Genomic DNA, 26,739 nt, shown 5'->3' with positions numbered 1-26,739 from the left:
TATGTTGCCAAAGATCTTTTTTATTTATACTAATTCCATTATCACTTATAGCTGAAAATTTAGTAAATCCTCCATGTGGAAGATTTCAAAGAGACAAAGAAGTCATCTTACATAGATTTGTGAAGGTTCTGAGGGCTTTCAATTGTACATGATTTTGAATGAGTTATGATGTCTTTATTTGCTTCAGGAATTTCCAGAAACTTCTTCAAAACCACTGAACTTTGGCAGATACTGGGCTTGTCAAAGAGCATAACACATCAGAAGACACATTTTCAGTCTGCTATTAAAACACTGAGGTATGCTTTAATTTATTATGAAATGCCAGTTAAATAAAACAGAAGATGACCATTATATTCTGAGGCTGTCAGTTCAAACTCGAGTCAAGGCGGGGAACTACTAACATGCAAAAACTGCTTGTAATTTCTATTTTCTTAGGGAAGCTGCAAACAAGGTGAGTTATCTTACCCGTATCAACTGGCACCACGCTCAATCTCTGTGAATGGCAACAACTGATATCCAGGCTGTCTTTTGTCTGCTCCTGACTCTTGCAAACAAAAGTTTAAACTTTATATAAATTAGGTAAATTTGCAGTAAGCCTTTGTTAACTGCCAATACAGATTTTCAATTGTCTTGATTAGCATAGTTCCAAAGTAAATCTAGCTAAACTAGATTTAATCAGGGTAAATTTTCCTGAGCTGACATGCCCCAAACTGACTAGAAATGTCTAGAGGTGACCTTCAAACAAAGGAGGCCCTTGCACCAGGCACTGCAGGAAAGCCTCCATTGCCACTGCCCAGCATGTGCTCACTCAGTTGTTTTCTCCAGGGTTCTTGAACTTGTACTTGCTATAGGAATGACATTCATTTAAAGAATAGGAAAAATGTTTTAACAACTACCTGGCATTAGCACTAAGTGAACTCCGTGGTCTCCCCTTGTTGCCTTCTCCAGTTTTCTTTGGTGTCAAGTGTTAGCATTACAGCTATACAAATTTTCTATGCCTAATCCCCCTCAATTTGCAGTTTCCTGACAAAAGACCAGGTATCAAACAAACTCAAACTCTTCTAAATGCAAACTAATGATTTAAACTACTTATCCTTTTTCCAAGTCTTTAAAAGCAAAAACAAATTAAGATTAAACAAGTTAAATACATGCATTTGCCTTAGCTAACACAGGTAATACTAGCACTATTCAAACCTGTTTTGTCTATCAATTGCAAAGAATTTTCAAAAATACTTAAAAAAAAAAAGTATGGTGCAGATGCAAGAGGTAAAAAAAAAAACCCAAAAAACCGTCCTGTCTTCCCCTATCCCTCTGAACTGATCCACAGACAAATGAAGACCACAAATACACACCTACTCTCAACAGGTGAGAGAACCAGGCCAGTGTTAACATTTTATCCCCCCCCTTCAAATAGCACCTTCTAAGCAAAAAACCTCTTGCCTGCCACACCATCTTGTCTGTCAACTATTCCAGGAGCTGAACAGAAGTATTCAGGATTATGTGTAAGTACCTCCCCTCTTTTATTATTTTCAAATATTTGGAACTGTATATAATCCAAAGACTTGCATCAAAGCTTAACAATTTTCACAATTAAGGCATAAGCCAATGATACAATGAGGGGAGTGGGGAGGAAGAGTTCACAACCCCAGGCTCAATTTGCCCTGTTATTTATTTTATGGCTCCCAATGTACATTGACATACACACTGTTAACTGAATTACTTGTAGTAATGGAACCATAGTTTCATTCTTCAGTTGCTGTAGTTACATTACTATCCAACTTTGCATTCAAAATCTAGAAAGAAATCCTATGAAGGGTACTTTTATTTTTTTTCAAAGCAACCTAACTAGTCTTAATCAAAACTTTAAAAGAACATTTCACTTAAGATGATATGGGCAAGCAACTTTTATAAAAATATACTGTATAGAAACACAGTTGGAAAATTGCATAGAAAATATCCTTTTATTTGAATTGAAATAAGGCACAGTTTTACTAGCTATGGTTTGGCTGTAAAAATGCAACTCTTTTTTGATTACTTTTATGTTATTAACAGTATTTTCCATAAAAATATAGGTGCAGGAATAAAAAACCCTTTTACACAGAGTGGGAAGCACCCTATTGTAAAATTTCACCAAATTTACTGTAATTCAGCTGTCAAAAATTCAAATGTTATTTTAAATCAGGATCCCACATATTATTGTCCTCCAGACTGTTCAGTGGCTGATGCTGTGCTTTCTTCATTTCCTGTGTAATCCAGGTGTTCCATCATCTAAAAAAGGAAAAAAAAAAAGGAAAAGAAATGGCTCTTTATAAAGAAATGCTGCTTTACCCCATTGATCTAAAGTATTTGTTAGCTAAGAGAAATATAATTAAACATGTGTTAGAGTGCATTTTAGCAGCATACATTTAGGAGGTCCTCTATAGATCAGAAAAGTATTTAAGCCAAATAATCAAAGCTGTATTAGCTAATGCTTTCCGCTACAAAACGATTCTCCAAGGACCCAAGTCCTCTACAAGAAAATAAACTTGTGAGTCAGAAGTATCTCAATTATTAAATACAGAGAACAAAAAACCAATTGGGGTTAAGCAAATTTTTCAAAGATATGGCTTGCAAAACTGGAAGTAGACTTTAGGATCTTACCTGACATTTACAGAATTTAATTCAAGCAATAGCTTGAACAGAAAAGACTAACTTTCTCTTTTCATGGCTGTAAAGGCTACCTATATTACAGTTAGTCAAAACTAACTGTAGTGGTCACATTTCTTTGTAAATTTTCTTTTTATTTCAGAAAGGATAAAGGAAATGGAACTAAAGTCCTGCATCAGGAGAGAATCCAAACCAGATTATTATATAGACTGATTCTACTTGCCATTGATATAAACTGATTAGATAGCCTGAATAACTCAAAACAAATTTGTAGTTGTCCTGACTAAAAAGCAGTGTGCTTTCCTATCCACTGTTGTATTGCTGGAGGCAGTGACGGTTCTGGCTTTTCCCCTGGGACAAGGCATTGAATGAATTACAGAGGAAATGCACGTGTTTGTTAGTGTGACAAACTGACCACCAGTTTGAGGGCTTCAGAACTGAGCATAATTAACAAGAGGCCAAGAACTGGACAGTTTGGGTAGCTGACAGCCAGAGACAGAAGACACAGAAGTAGTACAACTAATGCTGAAAAAACAAAATGTGCCAAGGAGCTCATATGCCCAGAGTGGCAGGATTATTAGGACAAGAGATAATGTTTTAAGCATCAAAGGGTAGGAAACCCTACTTACGTTCTTCCATAGTGGCACATCCTGCCTGTCTTTCTGTGTAACAGCTGCTCACTGTGTGGGTTCTGATCGAAGCTGGGCAGATTTCCACACAATTATTTTCTTGTCTTACTAGCAACTGCTCAGAATCCTTGCCAGGACAAATCCAGGCTCTGAGACTGCTGTGTTGTACACACTTTAGTGTGGTATAATTCTATGTACAGGGTAAAAAGACTTGTTCCATTAACTTTTCTCTTCTTCTCTAGTTATGACCCAGCTCTGTGCCATTCCTTCTTTTATGCCACCATAATTGTTTCATTGAGAGTACACAAACATACCTTATCAAAAGCACTTCTGCTTAAACAAGCTGTTTCACAGTCCAGCCACACCAGCATGCTGTGCAGTAAACCGAGATGACAGTTCCAAAAAACAAGTCAGTGGGATTTGGGTAAGGTTTAGGAGAGCCCAGTGGCCACAATATCAATCTAATACCAGAAAAGGTCTTGTACAACCCTCCCTTCATGTTCCAGAATCATGACAGTAAGAACTAAGGCAGGCACCAGTCTTGCCAATAGACTTAAGGAGTGAATTAGAGCAGCAGCACACACTCAGCACAGCAGTGAATACCCAGTTCTTGTGCTAATGACAATCTTGCATTTATTTCAGTATATCCAGAATTTTCCTCTATACTGTGACCAAAAATCCACATCAAAAGTCACCCAAAGAAAAACACTCCCTACAATTATAGAACTCAAACCATCCCTTTGAATGAGGATTAAAGTATTCATTTCCAGGATAAAACAGGAACAACCTTCCCCCACAGTACCATATTACATCAAGTCATGCCACATATCTTCCTTCAGCCTAGGAGGATCCTCTAATGGCTGGCATAGAGAAAGTAATTTTGCTAAGCATTTTTGTACAGTCTTTTCATATGCAATTGACAAGATGCTTCTAGAAATAAGAGTTAAAAGTACTTGCAATAATTCAGTGTATTCCAAAGTCAAAGCTTCTTCTGGTAATCCTACAGCATTAAGCAGCAAAAAGTGTTCTTTTTTTTTTTTTGTACAAATGCTGGAGATAGCACCTGTATTTAAATTTTTAAGTTTCCACTTATTAATCAGATTTTGAAGTTAACTTTAAAACCAAATGCCTTGTAAAACTCTAAGGCATTGGTGGGAGGGCATTTATATAAATGTTTCAAGGCTAAAAAAGCCACCCCACCCCATTTTTAATCTTTCCTCCACACAGAAGAACAGCCCACAACTTAAAGCTGAGGACACGAGGTGCCTCTCTGAAAGAACAAGATGGCATTTGAGCAGCTTTGTCCACACACATATCTCCACTGTGGATTCTCTCAGACAACCCCTCCCTCAAAGCTGCAGCAGAAGCTGCAGGAATCTTTACAATAACCAGCTGCAAGATGAAGGCACCTTGCTACAATCCTGACAAAGCTGTTGTTTTAAGCTAAGAACGAGGCAAAGCAATCTGTACGTTGTGGAGAGCTCACAAACATTTCTGAAGTTGAAGAGACTCAGAAGCTTTGCTCTCGCATCTGCATTTCTGAAAGTTTTTAAGGGGGAGGTATTAAGACAGCTTTGTAACAAAATCATTTTTGTTTAACCTATCTACTAACATGGTGAACTATTAAAAACTAAAACTAGCAAACTCGACCCCCCAAAAAACCACTTCCACAGAGCCAAACTAGAAATGGCAGTACAAATCTCTCCCTGTAAGAGCACACAATACCTATACATAGAGTTGCTTGCAAGATTCACGGCAATAATGTTGCGTTCTGGAATTCTTAACAACTTCCAGTTTTGATGAACCTACAAGTATCTAAAAATGTGATTATAAAACTTACTAAATAGCAGGTGCTTGCTTGCCGGTGACAAATCTGTTGATTTATTACTTCAAAGACAGATAAGAAGTGCTAAACGCCTCAAACCAACAAACTCCAACAAGTTTCAAAACTACTCTGTGTAGAAGACTTCAAAGTTGCATTATGCCACTAGATTTTTCATGCTTTTGCTAAAATTATTTCATAGATTGCACTGATACAAAAAACAGTATTCTAAAATTAAATCAATAACTGGAAAATTAGTATTAAATTAATTTATCACGAAGGCATCCATGAGGAGTATAAACAATCCAGAAACCTAGATAAACCTTTATTTTTCACTTCACAGCAGCAATACTGCCAGTTAGGTGGCAGGAAAGTAAGTACATTACTCTTCCAATAAATCTCTGCACTTCAGTGAATAGTTAAAATGTTTTCTGTGCAGCAACTCTTGACAGCTCAAGACTACACCATAAAAGACCCACACAGAGCATAACTAGAATTTAAGACTGCATCATCATGCAGAAACAGAAATTACCTCAGCTATGAATTATGGGACCTCAGAGCTATCTTGGGGAGTCAAGTATTTGTCATATGTATGAAGTAGAAACTAAAAAAGTGATTTTAACCAACCTATCCAAGAACTTGAGTGTGCACAGCAGGACAGAAGAATTCTAAGTTATAAAAATAGTCTGGCCATCTGCTTTTAATTTGCACTCAACCCCTCCCACTTCCTAATATCATCTTTGGTTTATATCTAATTTCTTTATTATTAAGGCTTTTTAATGAGATTTAAATTGGTAAAGTACTTTTTCTTAGAAGAAAGGAGCTAATGAGAAAGTCCTTTTTATTTGAGAATTTAAGACACAGGCAGAATTCACCATCTCAAGCTGTCTTCAGGGCAGACACCCTATGCTTTATAAATAGATGTATAACTCCAGCAACTATAATTCAAGATTATATTTAAACGTTTAAATTCCACGAGAAGCTGAAATTTGGAAGCTTGCACTGCTCTCTGCAAGCTGTGTGGACAGCAAAAAGAAATGCCATCAGTGTTAGCAGTGGTGAGCTGCTGCCAAGAAAGGTCAAAGCTCGCTGCAGTCCAGACGTGCTGCGGCAGGGAGGCCACAAGGGCCGGCCCCAGCCGCTGCTCCCCAGCCCAGTGCAAGCAGTGCAGACAGGACAGCATCAAGGACACTGGAGCAGGAGGATGACACAAAGGGCTGCAGACATGATTGCTAAAGGAAATTTATAATGCTCAGCGTTGTAACAGAAGACAAAATTTTTGTTTAGCACTAAGCAGTTTTTCACATTTACACAGTGCCACAGAAAAATCAGGTGAAGGACTGCAATATAGGTAACAGAAGAGGAACTAACACCAACTGCAAATATTTGAAGGTAGTCCTAGGGTTTGGGAAGCTAGAGAGTAGAGAAGCATACAAAGCCTGCCTTCAGGTTTAGGAATCACAGCTTCATTGCTACTTTATATTATGTTTTCCTGCACTCCTTTAAAAAAATAAAAACCCCAGAAGACCTAAGTGTGAATACAGATTTTTATCTTGTCTTCAGTTCTACCCTCTTCTACCAAGTAATTTATACAAAATTAAGAGGTAGATGCAAAAAAGACTGAAAAGAGGAAGCAGAAGGGGAAAAAGAAGAAAAAAGAAACTGTAAGATGATTAATAAAGTTGCATTAAAAGAAGGCCATAATCACACCTTGTAGCAAAGGCGTCCTGGAGGAGTCCGATACCTAAATAAAATTCATTCCATTATTAAAATCATATACAACAAAACCAACAAAAAAAAAAAAAAATCAGAAAAACCCCAAACTCCAAAAAGGTAACTAGTGGACTATTATTATGAAGTTTAGTCACCTGATGCACTGCCCATGCTCTTCTACCCCTATTCTTAGGACACTCTGCCCTAACAACTCTGCAAGCTTTTTCTGTTCCCATGATGGCAAAGCAAACCTCTACACAAGTCTGGCCACCCTTGTCAACAGAGCAGCTCTGCCCAAGCCTCAATCACTGATGTAGCAAAAAAAAAAACTGTCTTCTGACACTTTCCATATTTTCCCTCCTCAAAGTGAGCACTGAAAGCTGGAGATTTCAACCCTAGAGCTCTGTGGGCTGGGCTGTTTGGGGTTTTGTTTGTTTGCTTGGATTTTTTTGCATGTTTGTAAGTTCAGTAAGGACAGTTCAAAATACAGTTTTAGATAAGAAGGACAACATATAAGAAAGATCAACCCTGCAGCTTTTTAAGTGTGCAACTTGAATAACAGTCTCTGGGAACAAAAAATTAATATAAAAATATACTTCAGAAAGTTATAGAAAAATATAAGTTAATAAAGTTACACAGAGCTCAATTGCAGGCTCTGTTATAGAGAAGTCTAACTCAGGGATGGTATAGTGGGACGTTGAAATCAACATTTTAAATTATGCTAGAAATGAAGTCATCTAACTCAAAACAAACTGAAGTTCAGAGTAGTTTTAATCCTTCAAGAAACTAGTTGAAAGGACATGAAATAACTACAATGGCAACATAATTCTTTCAAGTATGAGTTTTGCTACAAGAAGTGCAAGAAATTTTTGTCGCTAAGGAGACCTGCCAAATTTACTTAGGCCAATCTTACTCAGAACTCAAGTGAAGAAAATAAATTGCGAAGTGTTTTCCCCACAACAAACCCAGAATTACTGGGTTTTGTAAATGTGACTTTGTTTATTTTAGAAGAGCAAACAGCCACCAATTTATATATAAATGCACAGTAAACCAAATTAATTCTGACCTACAGAGGAATGTTTCTATTCACTGGACCTATGAAAGATAGAGTTGATTTTGTAAACAAAAAGGGTATTTAATTAAAGCTGAAAATCTGAGTAATTTCACACCTAAGCCAACCTCCAGCTGAAGCAGGTGTAGTGTATTAGATCAACAAAAGGTAGCATTTTGCTGGTAATACTATAGGAACTGGTGCCTGTAGTTTTACAAGAATTACTCTTGATTTCACTGACCCACTTAAACTTTCCAATCCTGAAAAAGCAGGAGCTGCTTCTATCCCCCAAGAACTTGACACCCACCTTTTCCCAGAACAGACTATCCAAGCTCCAAGTTCAACATGCCCTAGGTATAGGTGATGGTCAGTTCAAACAATACTGAACTTAGGTCTCAAGCAGAACACAGAGTAATCTTGAGACTGCTCTGTCTGGTGATAAATGCCAGCTTACAAAGGTTACTGGCACATCAGGGAAAATGTGCATGTGTCAACAGGTGAAATTTTAAGAACCGCAATTCCTGGGTAGTGCTAGACATAACCAAGGGGGAAATACAGACTATCCAAGGCAGTGTGCCCACTGTGTGTGCTGTGATAGGAAACAATTACACAACCCAGCTATTTTGTTCCTGAATGCTCCATACAATCCTGATGATGTAGGCCATCAGTGATGCATGGAAAGTTTCTAAAGTTCTAGCTGATCACCAATTTTTTGGAACTGTCTCTAATACAGAACTAGTGCAGTTTGGAGTCTGCATGCTTAGTTCAGTGACTCATGTTATACCACGTCAAGATGATAGATGGGGAATGTTAAAATACAAGAAAACATTTCAAAGCAGATAGAACAAATTACTTTTCCTCCCTGAGTACTGAACCAGCTATTTCATCTCCCTTGAGCTTTTTTCTGCCATGTCAACCACTAAGAGCAAGATTTTCTAAGAGGAAAGACTACTTTTCCTTATTAGTTCCAGAAGATCACAGGAAACCTTGCAGAAACTGGGTTGCAGGGGATCTGTCATCAAGTTCTCAGAGAAGCATATACTCAAAGGAATTGACAACAGAATACTCAAGGCCTCCAGGCTACCTGGTAACTGCTTCCTTTCCAAAACTTCTTCATCTCTTTGCGCCTCCAGGCGACGAGGGAGCTTGTGATGAGTGTACATGGTACAAGATAGAGAAGGGCAGGCTGCCCCATCTTCATCAGTGCCAAAACGATGAAGGTCAGCACCATGCCAACGGCATAAGCTATAAAAAGACATTCATACATACACAATCAAGAACAGGAGAATTTTTAGATTAGGTCAATCATTTAGTAAGACAATTTCTTTTTAAGCAATATTTTCCTTGTTAATATAACTGAAGAAGAGACACAATAGGCTGGTCTATATTTGCAAGACTTCTCAAAGCAACTCAATGCCATAGTCACCTTAAGTACAAGTAGGCACACTAAAAAGAGTTTCTGCAGAGATTCTTGACAACATTGAACCTTACCTGAAAAAAACACCTCTAGATCTGCCATTTAAAAAAAGCTACCACAAAGAACAACCATGCTGAAATATTAATTTACCTATTGTGCAGGAAATGTAGTATATAGAAGATGATCTTGTTTGAACATCAAATCTTCGACAATAGGCAACCAGAAGCCCTTGAAGGGAAAAAAATTAAAAAAGGAAAAGGATTAATTAAATGTTTAGTCATGATTTTTTTCTCCCCAATTTTCCAAATGAAAGCAGCATAAAAGAATTTATAGTAAGACTTCCCATTATAGTATTTTATCTTCTTCCAATATTTTCTCTGTAAAGGCAAGAACCAGTCTAAGAAATCCTACAGTAAATGTAGAAAAAACCATAATGGAAATATGAGCGAAGCAACCCTGGAATTAGAGGTTTGGGGTTTTCAAGCAACCTAATTACACTGTGCTATTTTCAGCTTTCTAATACAGAAGTGTAACAACCTATTTTTAATTTCTTCAATCAGATTCTAATGCTCACTCTTAACATTCAGCAATTTTGCCTGCACATTCTCCATTAAAGTAATTTGCTCAGGACTCCAATTATGGCCAAATTCAGTTCTTCTGAGAAAGATGGAAAAACATTTTACATTACAATTACATAGTCTAGGATATGAAAATCCTACAAAGTCACAGAATATTTGCTTTCTGTGAGATTTTAATGAAATTTAGTTAATACTGACAACTGGATTTACCTACGGGACTTGCATTTACTTAATCCAGTACAAAAGAAAATAAAAAACCTTTCACTATTTAAGTATTCTATAAAATAGCAAGCTTTCTTCTACTCTGGCTTTTGTTGTATTCTGCACTGACTGATCAAGGCAAACTGCTGCATTTGATTTAGTAATTACCCAGTGAATAAACTCTGTGAGCCAGCTAAGACTAAAACCCAAAATATTTATTCATAAGTTACAGTTACCAAAAACATTTGCTCACCTGGGACAATAATGTCTCCAAAACCCAACAATGAAAAGGGCAAGTCACAGAGTGTTGATGGAGAATGTTCAAGTCTAGGCACTCTAATAACCACGGGTAACTGGAAAACATTATTTCAAAAGCCACATAAATCACATCTAAAGCATTCTGGTGTTCTGGATTTTTTTGGTTGCTTGAATTAATAAACAGTTTAAATATAATTAATTTATCATTAATGCAGACTTCAAAATAGGTAGAACCTGAAGTAAAAACCAGAAACCAACATAGAAAGTAGATAAAGCTTAAGGCAACTGGTAAGCTGGAATTTCAGATTTACAAATAATATGCACACACACAAAAAAAAAGTTAAAACAATATTTAACCATGTAACAGGAATAACAAATCTGGATTATTAACCTAACTACAGAATACTGATCAATGATATCCAGGCCCTAAAAGAAATTTGGACAGTAAGGTTTTCCCCAAAAGAACATTCTTTTCAGAGGAAATAATTTAAAAATCCAGTATCTGAAATACAATCCTTACTTTCTCATGGGGAGCTGAGCGTTCAGTAGGGACTTCCACCAAGTTTCCATCACTCTAGGATCAAACCCAAGTCAACAGGCATTTAATACTTAAAAGGAAATAGCAGAAGCTGGCTATATTTTGTGAGAAAGTTATGCTGAAAAGCACACTATGATTTAGCTACACAGAGTCAGTACTTTAATGCTGGACGTATTACAACAACTGTTCATACCTTTTCACTGTTTCCAAAGGGACCAGCTGCAACTTCAACCATTATACTTGCCCCATTCTGAAATTAAAGTTATTTTTCAAAAGTTAGTGGTTTAATGAACCAAAACTTTCATACTACATTTGCAAAAACTGCTTGTACCTCCACTTACAACTCAGGGTTGGAAAAATTCTGAATATCAAAGGGAATGCCCCACTATTGTACAGTATTATACTGTATTGTTTGACAATAAAAGCAGGTAGTCCAGCCTAAAATAATGTTAAAAAACCCCAAACAACAAGTCCACTAGATGTAGCTGGAATTTTAGATAAAAACATGTCAGCTTTTTCTGCCATGAGCTTTCTGCTTCAAAATAAAAGCAGGTTAACACTTGCACACAGCTCATACCACACTGTAAGTGATCGACCACTGCAGAAAGTACCAGAGCATATTCCAATAAATGAGTGTTTAAAGCAAAAGAAAGAAAAAATCTGGAGGGCAGTAATTTCTCATGATCACACTATCCCTCACACTAAGTGGGGATGGTTTACTTTTGACCATGTGATTGCCATAAAAATTTAGGCCACTATTGTCTTACATGGGAAAAAATGGAAATCAGCTTTCCCACATTGAGAACACTGCAAACACTGACCTGTTAAACAAAAATATTCTCCCAATGACCAGACATTTTTGTTTTTACAGTAAATTCACAGACATACCTTTGTGATAAATGGTGTTATGAAGACAAAAAACACATCATATAGAAGGAGGAGGCCTAGAAGTATTACACAGGACTGGCAAGAAAAAGAGAAGAAAATATTACTGTGGGTTTTCAAGTACCACACAGCTAGATTCTGGTACCATTAGAGTACCATGTGTTTTAATCCGGCATAACATTTAGAACAGGATTAGTTTATTTTAATAATTATTAAAAATGGTAAAGATTATGTTTTTTAATATATATTTCTTGCATATTGAAAATCTACTTCCTGACAGTAAACTTACAGATTCACGGCAGTACAATATTTTCTTAAGGTAAGCAACTTACAGTACCTTAAAGTTGGGCATTTTCAGTGTTTTAATGAAGTTTAGGCAGAAAGCAACTCCCAAAATATCTTGCAAAATCCAAGCCCACCTGAAAATAAAACCCAAAACATTTTTACAGGTTGTTCAAACTGCTGCTGGAATCTAGATTTTTCTGGAAATAGCAAGGAAAATTTCTCAGAAAGCAAGAAATTAGTTTTTCAGAATTACTCTACCAAAACCACAGAAGTCCTAGTTTCAAGATAGTCAATTTATTCCAGCCTCTGAACATAAACAGGTAACTGTGCTAGTTATAACTGGGATAGAGTTCATTTTCTTCACAATAGCTGGTAAGGGCTATGTTTTGGATTTGTGCTGGAAACAGTGTTGATAACACAGGGATGTTGTAGCTACTGCTGAGCAGAGCTATTCCCTATGCTATTCTGCACCTCTTTTCTTCTGTGGCAATCATTAGCAATCAAGCTAGTTCTTCCTCACCTTCATAGTTTTTTATAACTTCAAATTACCACACAGCTCATTTACATTGCTTTGTTCTCTATTACTCCCATGCTTGTTAAGCTTCAAAATACTTTCATGACTTTTTTTGAAATTGGCACTGGAGTTTAGAAGGATGCTGTGCTCCAGGATTAGTTGTATGCTCGGAAGTTCGTTAACACCAATTATTCACCTTACTCTTAAGTCAGAATGTACCACTTACCTATCTTCATTTCGAAATACTGCCCAGACAACAGCTGCTGCTATGCAGAATATAGCAAGAAAAATAAGCCTCACTTCAATGGTTTTGTTGGAACATGTAATCCTAAAAGAAAAGAATTAAATTAAAAGAGAAAGCCTGCAACAGCCAAGACACATTCCTGTGCTATCACACATCCTTAAGCTGACAAGGTGTTCTCAACCCAACTCCACTGCTGCCTATAGCACAGTACTTGCTCCAAAGAGGATCAAATGTGTAGGATCCTCCCCTTGCAGAGTTCCTCGATGAATAAAATAAGCACACATGACAGACAACCAGAATTTTGTAAAACCAAGCTCAGACAGCCAACCAGAGCCTTTCAAATTTTATTACAGAATGCTTTCAAATAAAGGTAATGGAGCAAATCTACAACTATTTTAACTGTTGATTATGCTACAGATACCTTTAATATTTATTAAAGCAGCTTGTAATTTTCTTTTGTAACTATCCCGCATACTAAAACCATACAGGAAACAATTTGTCAAACTGTTCTCATCTTTTCATGCTGCCTTGAGTAGCAACCAGAAAATACCCAGAGGAAGCCTGTAATTTTTAATAAGTGAAAGGTGCATAATACCTGCACTGCCCAAATGGGATTTCTCCTATTAATGCTGCAAGACAGTTGTACAGACTCATCGCTGATGCCAGGCAGAAGACTGATATTATAACATAAACTAAATCAAAACAATGAAGACAGGAATCAGTGCCAAAAAATAGAAAACAGCAAATAAACACGATAACATACGTTTGATATTTTGTGTTCAAGAGGTGTCTGGACTGGCACTGGGTGATGCGGTTTAAGGGTTACAGTGACAGTACCGCACAGACAGTTGGACTGGATGATCCTGAATGTCTCTCTCAACCTTGAGGATTCTATAATTCTATGATAAACTGTTAACAGTTAGAGCAGTGCTCAACAGTCATTGGAGACCACAGTCAGTTGAGTATAGAAAATAATGAATTCTGAGTGTCTCTACCATGACAAAGTTCTCATCAAGCAAAATCTTGACTCAGAGGTATCAGAATTGCTTTCTAGCCAGATCCTCACCAAAAAACTAAAACCAAACACCAAACCCCAGCTAGCAAAAAATGGTCCCATCGAGCAAACTCTAAACACTACTAGGTTGTCACTGCTATCCTCCCAAGAACGTCGACATAAATCATGGGGTTTTTTTGCTCATCATTAGTCACCTCTCTTCCACATGACTTAATTCAGAACAAGCACTGTCAAGGCAGTCTTTGTAAGACAGCTGAAGAAACTTCTCCTTTAAGTAGCAACTGCTTCCTTTCAACCCTCAACTCACACATGGAAAGAATAATTTAAAAAGTTATATTCATTTTAGTTTAGAAATCTAGCTTTTTAGACTTAAACAGTTCATAATATCATGTAGAAAAGTAAGTCAGATGAGATTATTTGTTGTTTCTTACCTAACCATTTGTAGAAGAAATAAAGTAAGACCAGCATGACGCAACAGATGACAACAAACAAGATAACTGTTACAGGGGTGAAAGTAACATTTTCTTCCTTTTTCCATCGGGTTTCTCTCTCCCCAGGACTTGCTATTGCTTTCAGATTCTCACTGTTTTAAGAAAACAACAAACACCTCAGATGACAGATTATGAAAATGTTTTACTATGACCAAAATTGATGTTATAGAACATTTAGACTGACAAGGTTTCACTTTAGTCCCTCATACTATCATTAGACTTACACCCACAGAAAACTGTATGGTTATTGTTTGAATTTCTCTCAAATTTTTAATGAAGATAAGCACTTCCAACCTAGCACAGATCACAAGGAAAAGATTCTTAACTGTGCTCCTTTCCAGTGTTGTGGTAATTGCCAACTTTAAGGGAGCATCCCCAACCAAAACCCTGACCCATGTGAAGAAAAGTAGTACTACACTCTTAAAACTGTTTTTCAGGATGCACACACTGAGCTCTATTAGTGCATCACCTCTGAATAGAAAATTTATTGGGCTAAATGTGGAGAATCTGATAAATATGTCTACAATAAATCAAAACCACAGGTAATGCACACTCTTAAAACCTCATCTAGACATTGTCTGCAAAACCCATTCATGTTAGCAGAATGAAGCTAGTTAAGTACTAGTTCTTTTACACCTCATAATTACAGAGTAAGTGAAAGAGAGGTGGTATGATCGGGGGTTTTCACTGGGAGTAAGATTTCTGTGCATACATACTCCATATTTACACCTCACCATGCAAAATAAGGAGGCTTAAATTGCTGTGTTTGTTCTTTGAACAGAGAGCCCTTCTAGTCTTTAGTACAGACCTAGCGCAAATTGCCCATCAGACAGCTTGTTCCTGAGGAATTCCAGGACCTACCTACCAAATGCTGAATTCAGCACTGAAACAGCAACCTTCAAAAGAGAGTAACCCACAGAAGCAAGGCACCTTGTTAGATGAATCACCTTCTCAGAAGACATGCTTTGAATAAGCAGCTTTTTTAAAATAATAAGCTCACCCTTGATTTATGAAAGAGCACTTTAACTAGTTTAATAAATTACATCTAGGTATTTTTAATATGGGAGACAGCACCACATTTTGTTATTTTAGCATTCAGCGCAGCCACACCCTGCAGCACTGCAGGGTGAAAAAGAAGTATAATCAGATCCAATCTTTAAAAAAAGAAACATACACACCTCCCCTCCTTCTACTTCTTTAATCTCTTTAAAATAGCCAATTTGCATAACTGTGGGAAAAAGGAAGCTGCTGTTATCACATACAATCCTCTCCTTGTTGTGCTGAGGAGCAAAGCACCAGAACACCACTGAGACCCTGAAGGTAGCAACACACACTGGCCCATTTAGCATACACAGCCACTCAAGAAATACTGCAGAATAATGCCACGCACTCAAAAGCCAGCTACAGCCAGTTTAACGCCAGACTAGTAACAATTCTGTGCATCACTTAAAGTTGCACACCTCTCAAGGACAGTGCAGAATCCCCCAGTACCCCTTTTTCCCCCTGCCTTTGCCACATTGTGCACTGCCACTCCCTCTTCCCTCCACAGGGACTGCTGCTGCCTCCTTGTCCCTGCCCAGTCCGAGAGCTGCTGCTGCCCCTGCTCTGTTCTCCACCAGATAAAACAAAAGCTGAAGCAGATAAGCCAGGTTGGACTTTATCTGGAGCCAGCCAGACAACCAAACTGTGCTTCCAATTGCTCCTAGTGACAGGAGTGCTGCACAGCCAGCTGGGATGGAGCAGCTGTACAGATCCCTACCAATCCAGACACCACATACGATATGTATTTACCTCCTGAATCACTGCACTTGAAAGGTGTAACTAAAATACCTCATTTCTATTGCGGATATTGGAAAATTATAATGCTAGTTATAGAGTGTTTGGTAATTTGTCAAAATGTTAACTCATGCCTCCTCCCAAGAGCTGCATTATCCCTCAGGAACTTTTACAATCTATGCCTAAGGTTCCTCAAAGACCTCTGGTGATTTTTCAGAGGTTACAGTGCTCAAAACATTTAATGACAAAGCAGCTAATTGCACTTAGGTCTTCAAACTTTTTAACTACCAACCTAAAAGAAAATAATTTCTCACTGATCATACTGACAGTTTTCACAAGCTTTGCAGTCCATGTAATTTAAGCAGTTCCATTTAACCAACTTACAGTTCTGCTACTCCACTCCAGTAGCCTCCCAGTGCCACTGTAAACACAGCAATTAGGAAGATGACAACCATACTGTAGTCAAACTCTGGCAAAGGTGGTGAATACAGAGTCACATTGACTTCATTTCCAAGCACCTGAAACATAACATAAAAGTTGGTTCATAAGGAGAACAAAGAAATTACATTGCTGATTTTCCAACAAGATGTACCTCATGATTTCCTTCTCTTAATCTATACAATGCTAAGAGGAAGTTTTCAATTCACAGTTTTCATTGACAAGACATGTCATATGTTTGCCAAGAAGCAATGCTTCCCATGCTACCTTTCCGGATGGTCAGGTTTGGAAACAAATCTATTACTACTCCTGTGTAAATACAGAGATACCACAAGAGAAAATGGTACCTTTTTGCATTCTTTCCACACTTCTGAGAAGTTGTGCCTCTAGCCCAAATGCCCCCCCCCAAAATACACCAAGTGCTATTGAAGCCATGTGCTCTGCAGGAAAGCACATCTAACTCCATCACCTTGAAATACAACTCACAGGTCCACTGAGGTATCAGCAGATCTACATCTAGCTCTCAAACCCACAGAACTCAGTTCAGAGACTGACATGAGGCTTCAGACAGAATGCAGTGACAGCTCAAGGTGGCAGAAAGTTATTTACCAACAGCTTAACATAAACATGTCTTGAGATGGATTCAAATGAAAAGAAAGCAATTTCACACTATTTAAAAAATTTAAGACCTAAGAAAAGAAAAAAACCAATCAGCTGAAGTACGCAGAAAAAAAGGGAGAGAACACTGAGATGTAAGTGGTACTGAACTGTATAAAAATCTTGAAAGCAAAACCAAGGTGCTTTCCATTTGACTGAAAGGTGAGATTTAAAAAACAAAGGATGAAAATTTGACAGGAAATGGAAAGTAGTAGGGAGGAAAAGTTTGCTGTTGCAGTTAAAGTAACTCCAGACATCTAAAATAATCGTGCAGTGAGAACAGACTTCAGAGATGCAGAAAAAAAACCCAAATTTGTTTACAGTCTGCATGTGACATAAAAGCAAGAGAGAGAAGAACATGCCAGACAGGTTTGGCTTCAGAAAGATCAAACTGGCACTAGAAAAACTGAATGGGAAGCCCAGTGGTAGAGTGGAACACAGCAGCCACAGATAAAGAAAGCTGAATCATTTCAACATCTAAATTTTCTAATTACAGATAATAACCTTTCTGCAGGCTAAAGAAGTCACAATCATTCTTTTTGCCTGAAGTTATGGAAGTTCAGAAAACAAGGAATAACATTAAATTCTAGTGAAACACTGCAGTTGTGTGAAGTGGAACATAACATTAAAGGGGGGAAAACCCTATTCAAATCACAGCATCCTCTATCTGAAAAAAAACAAAGAAATCAAACAAAAAAACACACACCACCAAGAAACAAACAAAAAAAAAAGCCAAAAACCCTAAGAGGCTTATACATTTTTAGTATTCAGTTCCAAAGTATCTTAATCCAGTTTGTTCTTTAAGTTTCATAAATCTTACAAAGAATAATTCACATTAGAATCTATAGCAATTGTTTCCTTTTGCTCCTATCAGTCCTCTCTTCACTAAAAACTTTCTAAGTCTCAATTTCCACCACAGGGAGCACTAGAATGAAACAAGTAACACATCTGCAAGAGAGCTGTCCACTCACCGACAGGTTTGTAACACTCTGCTATTGCTACCAAAACTTAACAGACCTGGCTCTAATGGTGAAGGCTAACAGAGATTATTTACTTGTCAAGTAAAAAGAATGCTTATACAAACTACTTGCCCTCAGACTGCTGCTGTCTCTCTCTTCGAAATAAAAGGAGGAAGCTGGAAGCTTTAAAGAGAGTTAAACAAGAAATGCAACTGTAGCTGGAAGTGTACAATGACTGCTGGATTCCAAACAGTGCATCATTCAAAGTAACAGCTGCCAGTGACATGACAGAAGGCTTTGGCAAAGAACTAGAGCAGAACCAGGAAAGATCACCTGTAGTCTAGGCTGTGTTCTTCACTACTTTTATGAAGGCAGTCTCATTATAAGACAAAAATGAATTATTTGATTCAGCAGCAGTATGAGACATCACCTGGCACACTAACCTACAGTAGAGGTGCTTTGGTGAGTTACTCCAGCTTTACAGAAGTGATTCCATGTCAAGCACTCCAAGCATAACTGGGCAATAAAGAAATGCAGAGAAGATCCAGACCTAACTTGCCCTAGTTCCTGTTCATGTTAGTAGGGCATCCTAAAATCACTCAAGCAAGCAAACAACACTTATCTGACTGAAGAAACAAATCTGAAGACAGAGGACAACCTGAACCCAACTAGAGTACTTATCAAGGCTGTGGCAGTCTGAAGACAGAACAAGCCTTCAGTCATGTCAGTGCTCAGCAAGTACCTATCTGTAATGACAACAGTAAACAACCAAAGTCCTACCAATCCAGGCAGTTTCAGTTTGCATACTTACCTAACACAACCTCCCATGGCAGCTCTGAAGATTAAGAGCAGAAATGGTGAAGTGAGCTTGCAAATTCAACTCAGGAAGCTAAGACTACAACACAGTGCTAGCCTCGGCTATCCCCAGAAAAACATGTGCAACACAGCTCCTGCTTAGCAAAACTATTAATGCTAAATAAAAAAACAAAACAACAATATAATAACAACAGAAAAAGCCACACTGAAGAAAAGATACTGTTTTCCTTAAAACCCTGTGCAATATTTTTTATTCTAGTATTACATGCCAAGGAAAAGAAACTCCAAATACTCCCAAAACAAACTCCCCTGCCTATAAAGTGTAGGAGATAGCACAACTGTTGCATTTTAATAACATGCATTTGGCATTCACCATCAACTCACCAGCAGAAACTCAAACTACACTGCCTAACTATAACTACTCTTTAGCAGATGCTGTCACACTGTACAGAGGCAGCTCATCATCAGGCAAAGGCAAAAAACTCTCAAGTCTTTCCTCAAGATCCAACCTGCTCAGGTGCTGCTTGCCTGAAAGCTCTGGTGCCAGTAGCTATAGCTCAGCTGTTGTAGCTTCTGCACTAAAGAACAGCACTCTCAGGCTACAGCTCTTCAGGTGTATCAGGCACCTGCAGCTGTATCCAAGTCTACTGGAAGACAGCTTATCTTGTTCAGCAGGAAACTTTTAAGGTTCCCCATCTGCAGTCAGGTATTGTGTTTCCCATTCTCAGTGTTCTAATCAATCAATCAGCCTGTTCACCTGCTTAGGAAGACCAGTACTTTCACAACTAAATGTCCATCCTCTCTTAGGAATGAAAGCAGTATCTAAGCATATTCAAATCAGGCAGACATTCAGACCTGACCTGAAATTAATCTATTTGTTCAAATACCTAAGTTTATACAACCATAATGTGCTGAAGTTCTGTTACTTACCAGCTGCATATCTACTATGTCATTATATCTTATAAGAGCAATTGGAAGAGTCACATCTTCAAAATCAGTCTTGTTGTCTGAAATAGCAGACTAAAAGAGAAAGTGTAAGTGGTAAGTGGTAAGTATGTTGAGCCTATTTACAAAGTAGGTTAGATCCCTGTATTTGTAGAAAGATAAAAACAAAAAAGCTCATTCATCACCCTTTGCAAAAGATGGATAAAGATAGATGTACTTAAATCAGATGATACTACCAATACATCTGGATTCATACAGCTCTTGTGTTTTTATAGTTTTACAAGGGATAATCAAAACTGTCTTTAATTTCTACACTTCTAAAACAAGATGAACCTTCTGTGATAATCACACAAATTCATAATCTTTACATATTTGTACATACACTTTGCATCTGCAATGGAGAACAGAAAAGCAACGAGATCTCACAAGACCTTTATTTATTTCCAGTTTTGGATTACATTTCCCTAGCTTATTTTTATCACACAGGTCAAAAACAGTATCACCTAAGTTTACATGGAGGTCAGAATGCACTAAAATTAGGGAACGGTAAAGACAAGTATTTCCATTCAGAAACGTGTTTGAAGATACAAGGAATGTGTAAAAACCCAGCTCTGTAGCTCCTCTGAGCTGATGTAAGCCAGCATTGCACAGCCCCACCAGCACAGCTCTGTGGGGAGGGTAAAGACTCCTGCTGGAATCCCACATGTGCTCTGGGTCCTCTCTCAGATTACCCTGCACAACACTGCATGGGACCAGACAGACAAGACACTATTTCAGTGCAGAAGAAAACTGTTTGTTGTAACTCACCAGCCTAGATTTACTGGCAATCAAAAGCATTTTAGCACCCAAACTTTGTGCAATTCTTGCTTTCTCCAAGAAAGTGCAGTTTCCTCTCATCACTACAACTGCTTTGTCTTTCATTATGCCAGAAGGAACTTCAGCTGAACTGCAGAGGACTGTAGAAGTCAGGTTTTCCAGAGTCCTGAAAGTCTGTAGAGAAAGAGGGAGAAAAGGAATGTGATTGAAGTAGGAAATTTGATATTACAAACAAGTTAATCCAGATGATTACATTACTATGCTCTTTTAACTGGAGATTTGCCAGGAAGAGGTGTAACAGAAAAGAATAATTCAGGAATATAAAATCACAGCAGCAGTTTCTGCAGCCTGCAATAGTGAGGGACATTTCGAGCAGCACAGAGCTGAAATAATCTGGCTATTTCTAAGTGCAATTTCACAGTAGTTGGTATTGTAATTTAAATATAAGAAACTGATTACACAGAAAAATCACCTGTTTTCAAGACAATTAAACAGTACATCAAATTGATGAGCCAATACAAAAAAAGGTTCAGAAGTTTACCAATTTTTGTAAACAAATAAACAGAACTTTAACTCCCAAATATAAAACTTAGACATAAGGATAACATCCGAAGGAAAAAAAATTAACAGGATAAAATTAATACATAAACACATATACAAAAACTGGTTCTAAGCACAGAGAGTATTCCCTTTGTAAACTCTAGAAGCCAAGTCTTTAAAGGATAGAAATGTTCACTATAGACTTTTTTTTTTGGGTGATTTGGAGGGGAAGGGGACAACATGAACCAAAATGGCAAATATTCAGTGTAGCATGTATTTAACTCAAAAATTTGAAGACCAGTTATAACTGACCCAAATTCATACTGCATTCTAGTTTTCTTAGAGAGTATGACTACAAGCTACTTACAGCATTGTCCAAGGTTTTTGGAAGAGATACCCAATTAGAGTTGTAAATGATGCAGTAATCCTTAGTTACTGGAGGCACTCCACTTCCAGAGGCGTGCAGGATCCCCTCATCAGCAGCCACCTGCAACAGGTCACAGAGTTCTGAGCTACACCAAATTCAGAATATCAGTTATGCAAACATTCTTCTAAAAAGCTTATGAAGAGAAAGACCTGTTAAGAGAAAAGGAATTTACATAATAATTGATTCCATGAGAGATGGGGAGCTTGAGAGCAGGTTGGAAAGCTAGTAAGAATCTAGTTACTGTATAATGCTGCTTATCCTCTTTGCAAATACAGTGTATTTATGACATGTACAGTTCATGTCACCAAGCAGAATACCAGCAAGAAACCAAAGCAAATTACTTCAGATTCTCTATCTTGTGCCTTCCAAAAAGTGTAAAATTTTACATGGAAAGCAATTAGAAGAGTACATGGAAAAGAGGTTAAGTTCTAGAGTCTTCCTTCCTCACAGACTCTAGAATTTTCCCTACTAATAAAAGTAGGGGATTATATGTATTTATTTATATATACATATATATATCATATGACAATTCCCCAAATATTTTTTGTCACACAACTGTAAACACAAAGAGACCAACTAGTGTACCTTAAGAACAATTTGTGTAGTCAAGGAAATACTGGAAATTTCTTAAGATTAGAGTCCCTCACATAATGATTCCTGTTATTTAAAAATACAGCTGAATTCTAAAACTTCTGATAATGTTACGAATGTATACTTCTCCCCAAGCATAAATAAAGGTCAGGTATCGAAGTGGATAAACTAACAGACTAAAGATTAGGTGCAGCTACAGCTATAAAGCAATGAAAAGAAATAAACATTATTTGCATCTCAAAAATTATCCCCATAAAAAACTGGAAGATGTTCTTATTTCAACTGTTTGTCTTGAAATTGACCTCAATTGCAAGAAGCATAATCAGAGTAAAAAAAAATTTTTTTAAATCCTGCTGTAAATTTCAGATTTGTATAAAAAAACCACTAACATATTAAGCTAGAAGTAGGCATGGGTATGGGGGAGAAGCCCAAACAGTTATATACACAATGCTAAGCACTAACAGTGCTAGAGAGGCATTTCTCCTCAAGCTAGAAGATCTATATTCTGCAGCAAGGGAGAACTGGAGAGAAAATAAAAGCATGTGACGATATTGTTTCAGAGGTTTATGTCTGCCTGGGTTGAATAGCAAAAAACCTTCTTCAGAGGAATCCATTATATTGGCCCCAGCGCATGAACATCTGCTGGGAGAACTGTGTCAAAGGGCCTGAGCACATTAACTGTTTAATACAGAACACTTCTTCAGCTGTCAGCTGAAATAAATTGTTCCATGATTTATGATCAGCACAAAAATTATCAAGCTTCCCTCTTAAATGCTTTCACCTAGAAGTACAAGCTAATGGTGAATTAAAAGACTTCTAACAGGTGCAAACCCCAGAGGTTTACATCCATTAAAAGCTCTTTCTGCTCCACCAAATAGAATAATAAGTGTTTTCTGGGTTCCAGGAAATCAAGTGTTAACGCTACACAAGCAGAAATCTACCTAGAAGGAGCGATTCCTCGCTTATATGATATGCATGTTTTGTTTGGCAAGCTTCCCTTCTCTGGGGATTAATCAGGGCACACAATTCATCCTCACGGGGTGGAGGGAGGCAGGACCTGAGCATGACATGCACCCACACCTATTCACTGCTGAGCTCCAGAGACAGCGCTTCAAAGTTAAAAATTAAAAGAAACACTACGTGATAGGCCTCACTTGGTACATCCCCAGGGAAACCCTCTTGCATCCAGCTAAAGTCCTGTTACTTTCTAATGGCTTCAGTATCCTTTCACAGTAGACCAGGGCTACTGCTTTGGGTAGGTGTGCAGTCAGCTGTGCCACTGAACAAATCCTACTCTCAGTACAGATGCATTTCTCAACCAGCACATTTTGAATTTTGCTACTTAAGAACAAGACTAAATGTGTGATCACAAAAACATCTCTTGAAAAGATTAACCTGCTTCCCTAGGTTGATTTGCTCTGGCATAAAAGCACTCCCATGGAGAAGAGGAATGACAGCTGTCCTTACTTTAAGGGGCATCACCATCTCCTTTCCCTTCAGGCTCAGACAATTCCCAATGGCCCCTGACCTCCAAACAAATTCCTTCCTATTTCTGACAGGTTGCTCTCTCATCATATTTCCTTCCCTTATCACCTTTAAATTTTTGTTGTATTATTCCCTGTCTTTGATAGAGAAGAAGTCTCATTCTGTGTCTTAATCCCTAATTTTCCAAAGGTGTCCCTGTCACTGCAGGGATATAAGCTTGAGCTGACTGCTGACTTTTGGAGTGTACCAGTAATTCCACCACACAGAATACAGGAAATCAGGTGAACCAGGGACTCAGGGAGACAAGTTACTACCCCCAAAGGCATTATCAAGGTACTAAGAGACTGTGCTGTGCACCTGTTGCTGAGCATATCCAATGGTGACTTCCTACATAGGAAAGAAGTATTCTGCATCCTGTCTTACCAAAACTAGACAAATTCTGTTAAAATTAAGTAAAAAAAATAACCTCAACAAAAACAACAATTTCGTGGAACAGCATTTAATGCATACATGTCTTTTATACTGCCCAAGCACATTATGGAGGTTTCTGACCTCCCCATTTCACTACCCCATTTGGCAGAAGGTCTGCCAGATTTCTATGGCAAGGTACACCTGTGGAGAGGGAGAAGCTGCGAATGTGTGCCACACCGAAACCAAAACTGAAGATGAACGAGACAAAAGTCAGGATACAAACACACACTAGGAGCTTTCCCCTTTCCCGCATCCAAATTTAAACACCATGTTTATCCACGAAGGCACCCGTGAGATTTGTTATCTCAGCTCCCAAGGCGCGACCGGAGCTGGCCCGGCCTGAGCTCCCCGGGCCCGGTGGGGGGAACCGAGAGGCCTCGCTCGAGGTGCGCCCAGGAGGCCCAAACCCCCCGGGCCGCACTCCAGCCCAACCCCGAGGCGCCCGGAGGCAGGGGGAGCCCAGCCCAGCCACGGGAGATGGGAGCTGCCCGGGCCGTGCGAGCTCCCGGGAACGGGCCCGGGGGAGAAGGCGGGCAGAGGGAGCCCCTGGGCCGGCAGCGAAGAGCAGGGACAGGCAGCACCATCCGCCAGGGCCGGCCCGAGTGGCGCCGCTCGGCCCCGGCCGGCGCGGCAGCGCGGCCCCGCGTTCTTACCAGCGGGAGCAGCAGGGCCCACAGCGCGACCCACAGCGGCCCGGCCGCCCTCATCGTCCTCCGCCGGCTGCTCGGGGAGGGGCCTGGCTGGGCTCGGGCTCCGCACGCCCCCGCGGAGCCTTTCACCGGCTCCCGGCGCGGCGCCACTTCCTCTTCCGTCCTTCGCGGCCGCCGCTGCCGCCGGCCGGTCCCGGGACGCGGCGGGCACGGCGGGCGGGGGTGGCGCTGCCGGCGGGGCGGTGCTGGGGGAGCCGGGCGGGCACGGGGCTGCGCGTCCCCGCCCCCGGGTGTCTGTGTGCCTCTGCGTCCGTGTGTTCTTTCGCTGCGGTGCGCTGCGGGTCCGTGGCTGTCAGCGTGTCGGGGTATGCACGCAGCAGCTCCCAATGTTTTAGGCACTGACGGGCTCACTAAAACTCCTCAGAGCCCCTACAAATTAGAGGAAACGGCCGCGTTTGCCTCACGTCTCCCGACACAAAGCAGTCCGAGTGTTTCCCCTCGGTCCAGCCCTCGCAGAGCCATGGGGGAGAGGTATGGTGAGGATAGCAGGATGTCGTACGTGAGAGCAACAAGTACGAGAAACAGCAAAGTGTGACCTATAACACAAGATTGAGGAAGTTGTGTTGTTTGCTCGTAAAAAAAAAAAAAAAAAAAAAGAAAAAGAAAAACAAAACACCCAAAAAAACCCAACAACCCAACAAGCTCATTTCAGAGATGTCGTCAGGTTTTGAAAGTATTAAAAGGGCTGTGATGCATCAGATATAAGAACAAGCAAGGATTTCCAGGAAAGAGACGGGCTGAAACAGCTCCGTGATTTACCAGCAAAGGAAGTTGTTCAACATCCCTTTTTTCACTGGAGGTTTTCCAGCACTGGTTCCGCGGTCCGCCCTCTGCCCCTTCCCGGGGCCTGCCGAAGAGCCGGCACAGGGAAGAGGAAGGGGTGAAGATAAGAAAGATTGTTGTAGAAAGAAGGGAATGAGGCCATGACTGAGAGGGCGGAGGTGTGAGGGAAAGGGAGACGCAAGCGTATGAGAGTTGAGCTCCACTTCAGCACCAGTAAATCAAAGCCTGAAGTGGGTAACTCAAACTGAGTTCTCACAAACTAAGTGTTTGTTAGTTATTACTACTGAGGAAGGAGATTCCTGCATGCACTGTTTTTCACTCTCTGTGCATTTAAGAGCAAAGGCATATAGAACATCTCCAGAGAACATTCCCCACTGCATTATGGCAAATTGTCAAGAAGCTGTTCTGTTGCTGTAAAAACTGAGTCATGTTTACATACCTGTACATAAGTAGTGTTATGATCAGTCCGATATTTTGATGGTAACAGACAGGCTTTTTATTTCACTTAGTGACAATCTGCAATTCATCATTATATCAGCAACAGAACAGGCTTGTGCATCTTGTAGAATTGCTGACCTGCAAAAGCGCGTCTAACAATTTCATGTGCTTAAACAGTTAAACAGATAATGGCACACTATGACACAGCTAATAATTAATATTCTATGCAGAACTGGTATTTAAAAAAAACAGGCTAGTATTGTCCATCTGTGTGTTTCTATTCTGGTGCTGTTGTCAGAGTAACCGTGACACTTTACGCCAACTACTATCTCTTCTTCTGAGTCTAACAAGATCTGGATGACAAATGAACACTGATTTACTTCAATAAATCTGCCAATTCTGTGATCTGTAATGAGCTATGCGTATGTACATTACACTGTATTTTGGGCATGGAAGAAGTGTTTAATTTGAATTCCAAGTGCGTAGCTGCTCCCAGGATCAGATTCCATGGCGGCCACATGTCCTGCCCTGCCACACAGTAATCCTTCTCCTTGTGTTCCCCAGGAAAACACAGCAGTTTTTATTCTATCTGCAGCTGGA

General features: G+C 39.3%; 1 protein-coding gene across 5 annotated transcripts; it reads right to left on the bottom strand.

Moving 5' to 3' along the window:
- Positions 1–283: 283 nt before the first annotated feature.
- SPPL2A (signal peptide peptidase like 2A) lies at positions 284–25,075 on the bottom strand. 5 transcript variants are annotated; one of them, XM_053954270.1, is made up of 18 exons: positions 24,862–25,075; positions 21,602–21,721; positions 20,686–20,868; positions 19,864–19,953; positions 16,448–16,581; positions 14,228–14,379; positions 13,377–13,473; positions 12,764–12,865; positions 12,076–12,157; positions 11,742–11,816; positions 11,047–11,103; positions 10,836–10,889; positions 10,311–10,410; positions 9,429–9,506; positions 8,946–9,106; positions 6,808–6,841; positions 3,590–3,647; positions 2,186–2,268 (listed from the first exon to the last, which is right to left on the bottom strand). In XM_053954270.1, the coding sequence occupies exons 1-17, from the start codon at positions 24,913–24,915 to the stop codon at positions 3,610–3,612; spliced, it is 1,611 nt and encodes a 536-aa protein (XP_053810245.1). In that variant the 5' UTR covers positions 24,916–25,075; the 3' UTR covers positions 2,186–2,268; positions 3,590–3,609. The 5 variants fall into 5 exon arrangements, with proteins under 5 accessions (XP_053810246.1, XP_053810244.1, XP_053810247.1 ...); XM_053954271.1 differs by lacking the exon at positions 3,590–3,647 and having other exon boundaries at positions 284–2,268; XM_053954273.1 differs by lacking the exon at positions 10,836–10,889.
- Positions 25,076–26,739: the final 1,664 nt, after the last annotated feature.

This window comes from Vidua chalybeata, chromosome 13 (assembly GCF_026979565.1).
Source record: "Vidua chalybeata isolate OUT-0048 chromosome 13, bVidCha1 merged haplotype, whole genome shotgun sequence".
Lineage (NCBI taxonomy): Eukaryota > Metazoa > Chordata > Aves > Passeriformes > Viduidae > Vidua > Vidua chalybeata.
The sequence above is the reverse complement of the archived record's forward strand: the minus strand, read 5'-3'. Positions and strand labels throughout refer to the sequence as shown.

Bases quoted from the DNA above. Each gene is read 5' to 3' on its own strand.
- SPPL2A (XM_053954269.1), bottom strand. From the start codon at position 24,915: ATGAGGGCGGCCGGGCCGCTGTGGGTCGCGCTGTGGGCCCTGCTGCTC. The intron at 12,158-12,763 runs GTAAGTGGTACA...TTTTATTTTCAG, and splicing joins GTATTTCGAAATGAAGATAG to GTGGGCTTGGATTTTGCAAG. The intron at 9,507-10,310 runs GTGAGCAAATGT...TTTCCCTTCAAG, and splicing joins TGGAGACATTATTGTCCCAG to GGCTTCTGGTTGCCTATTGT.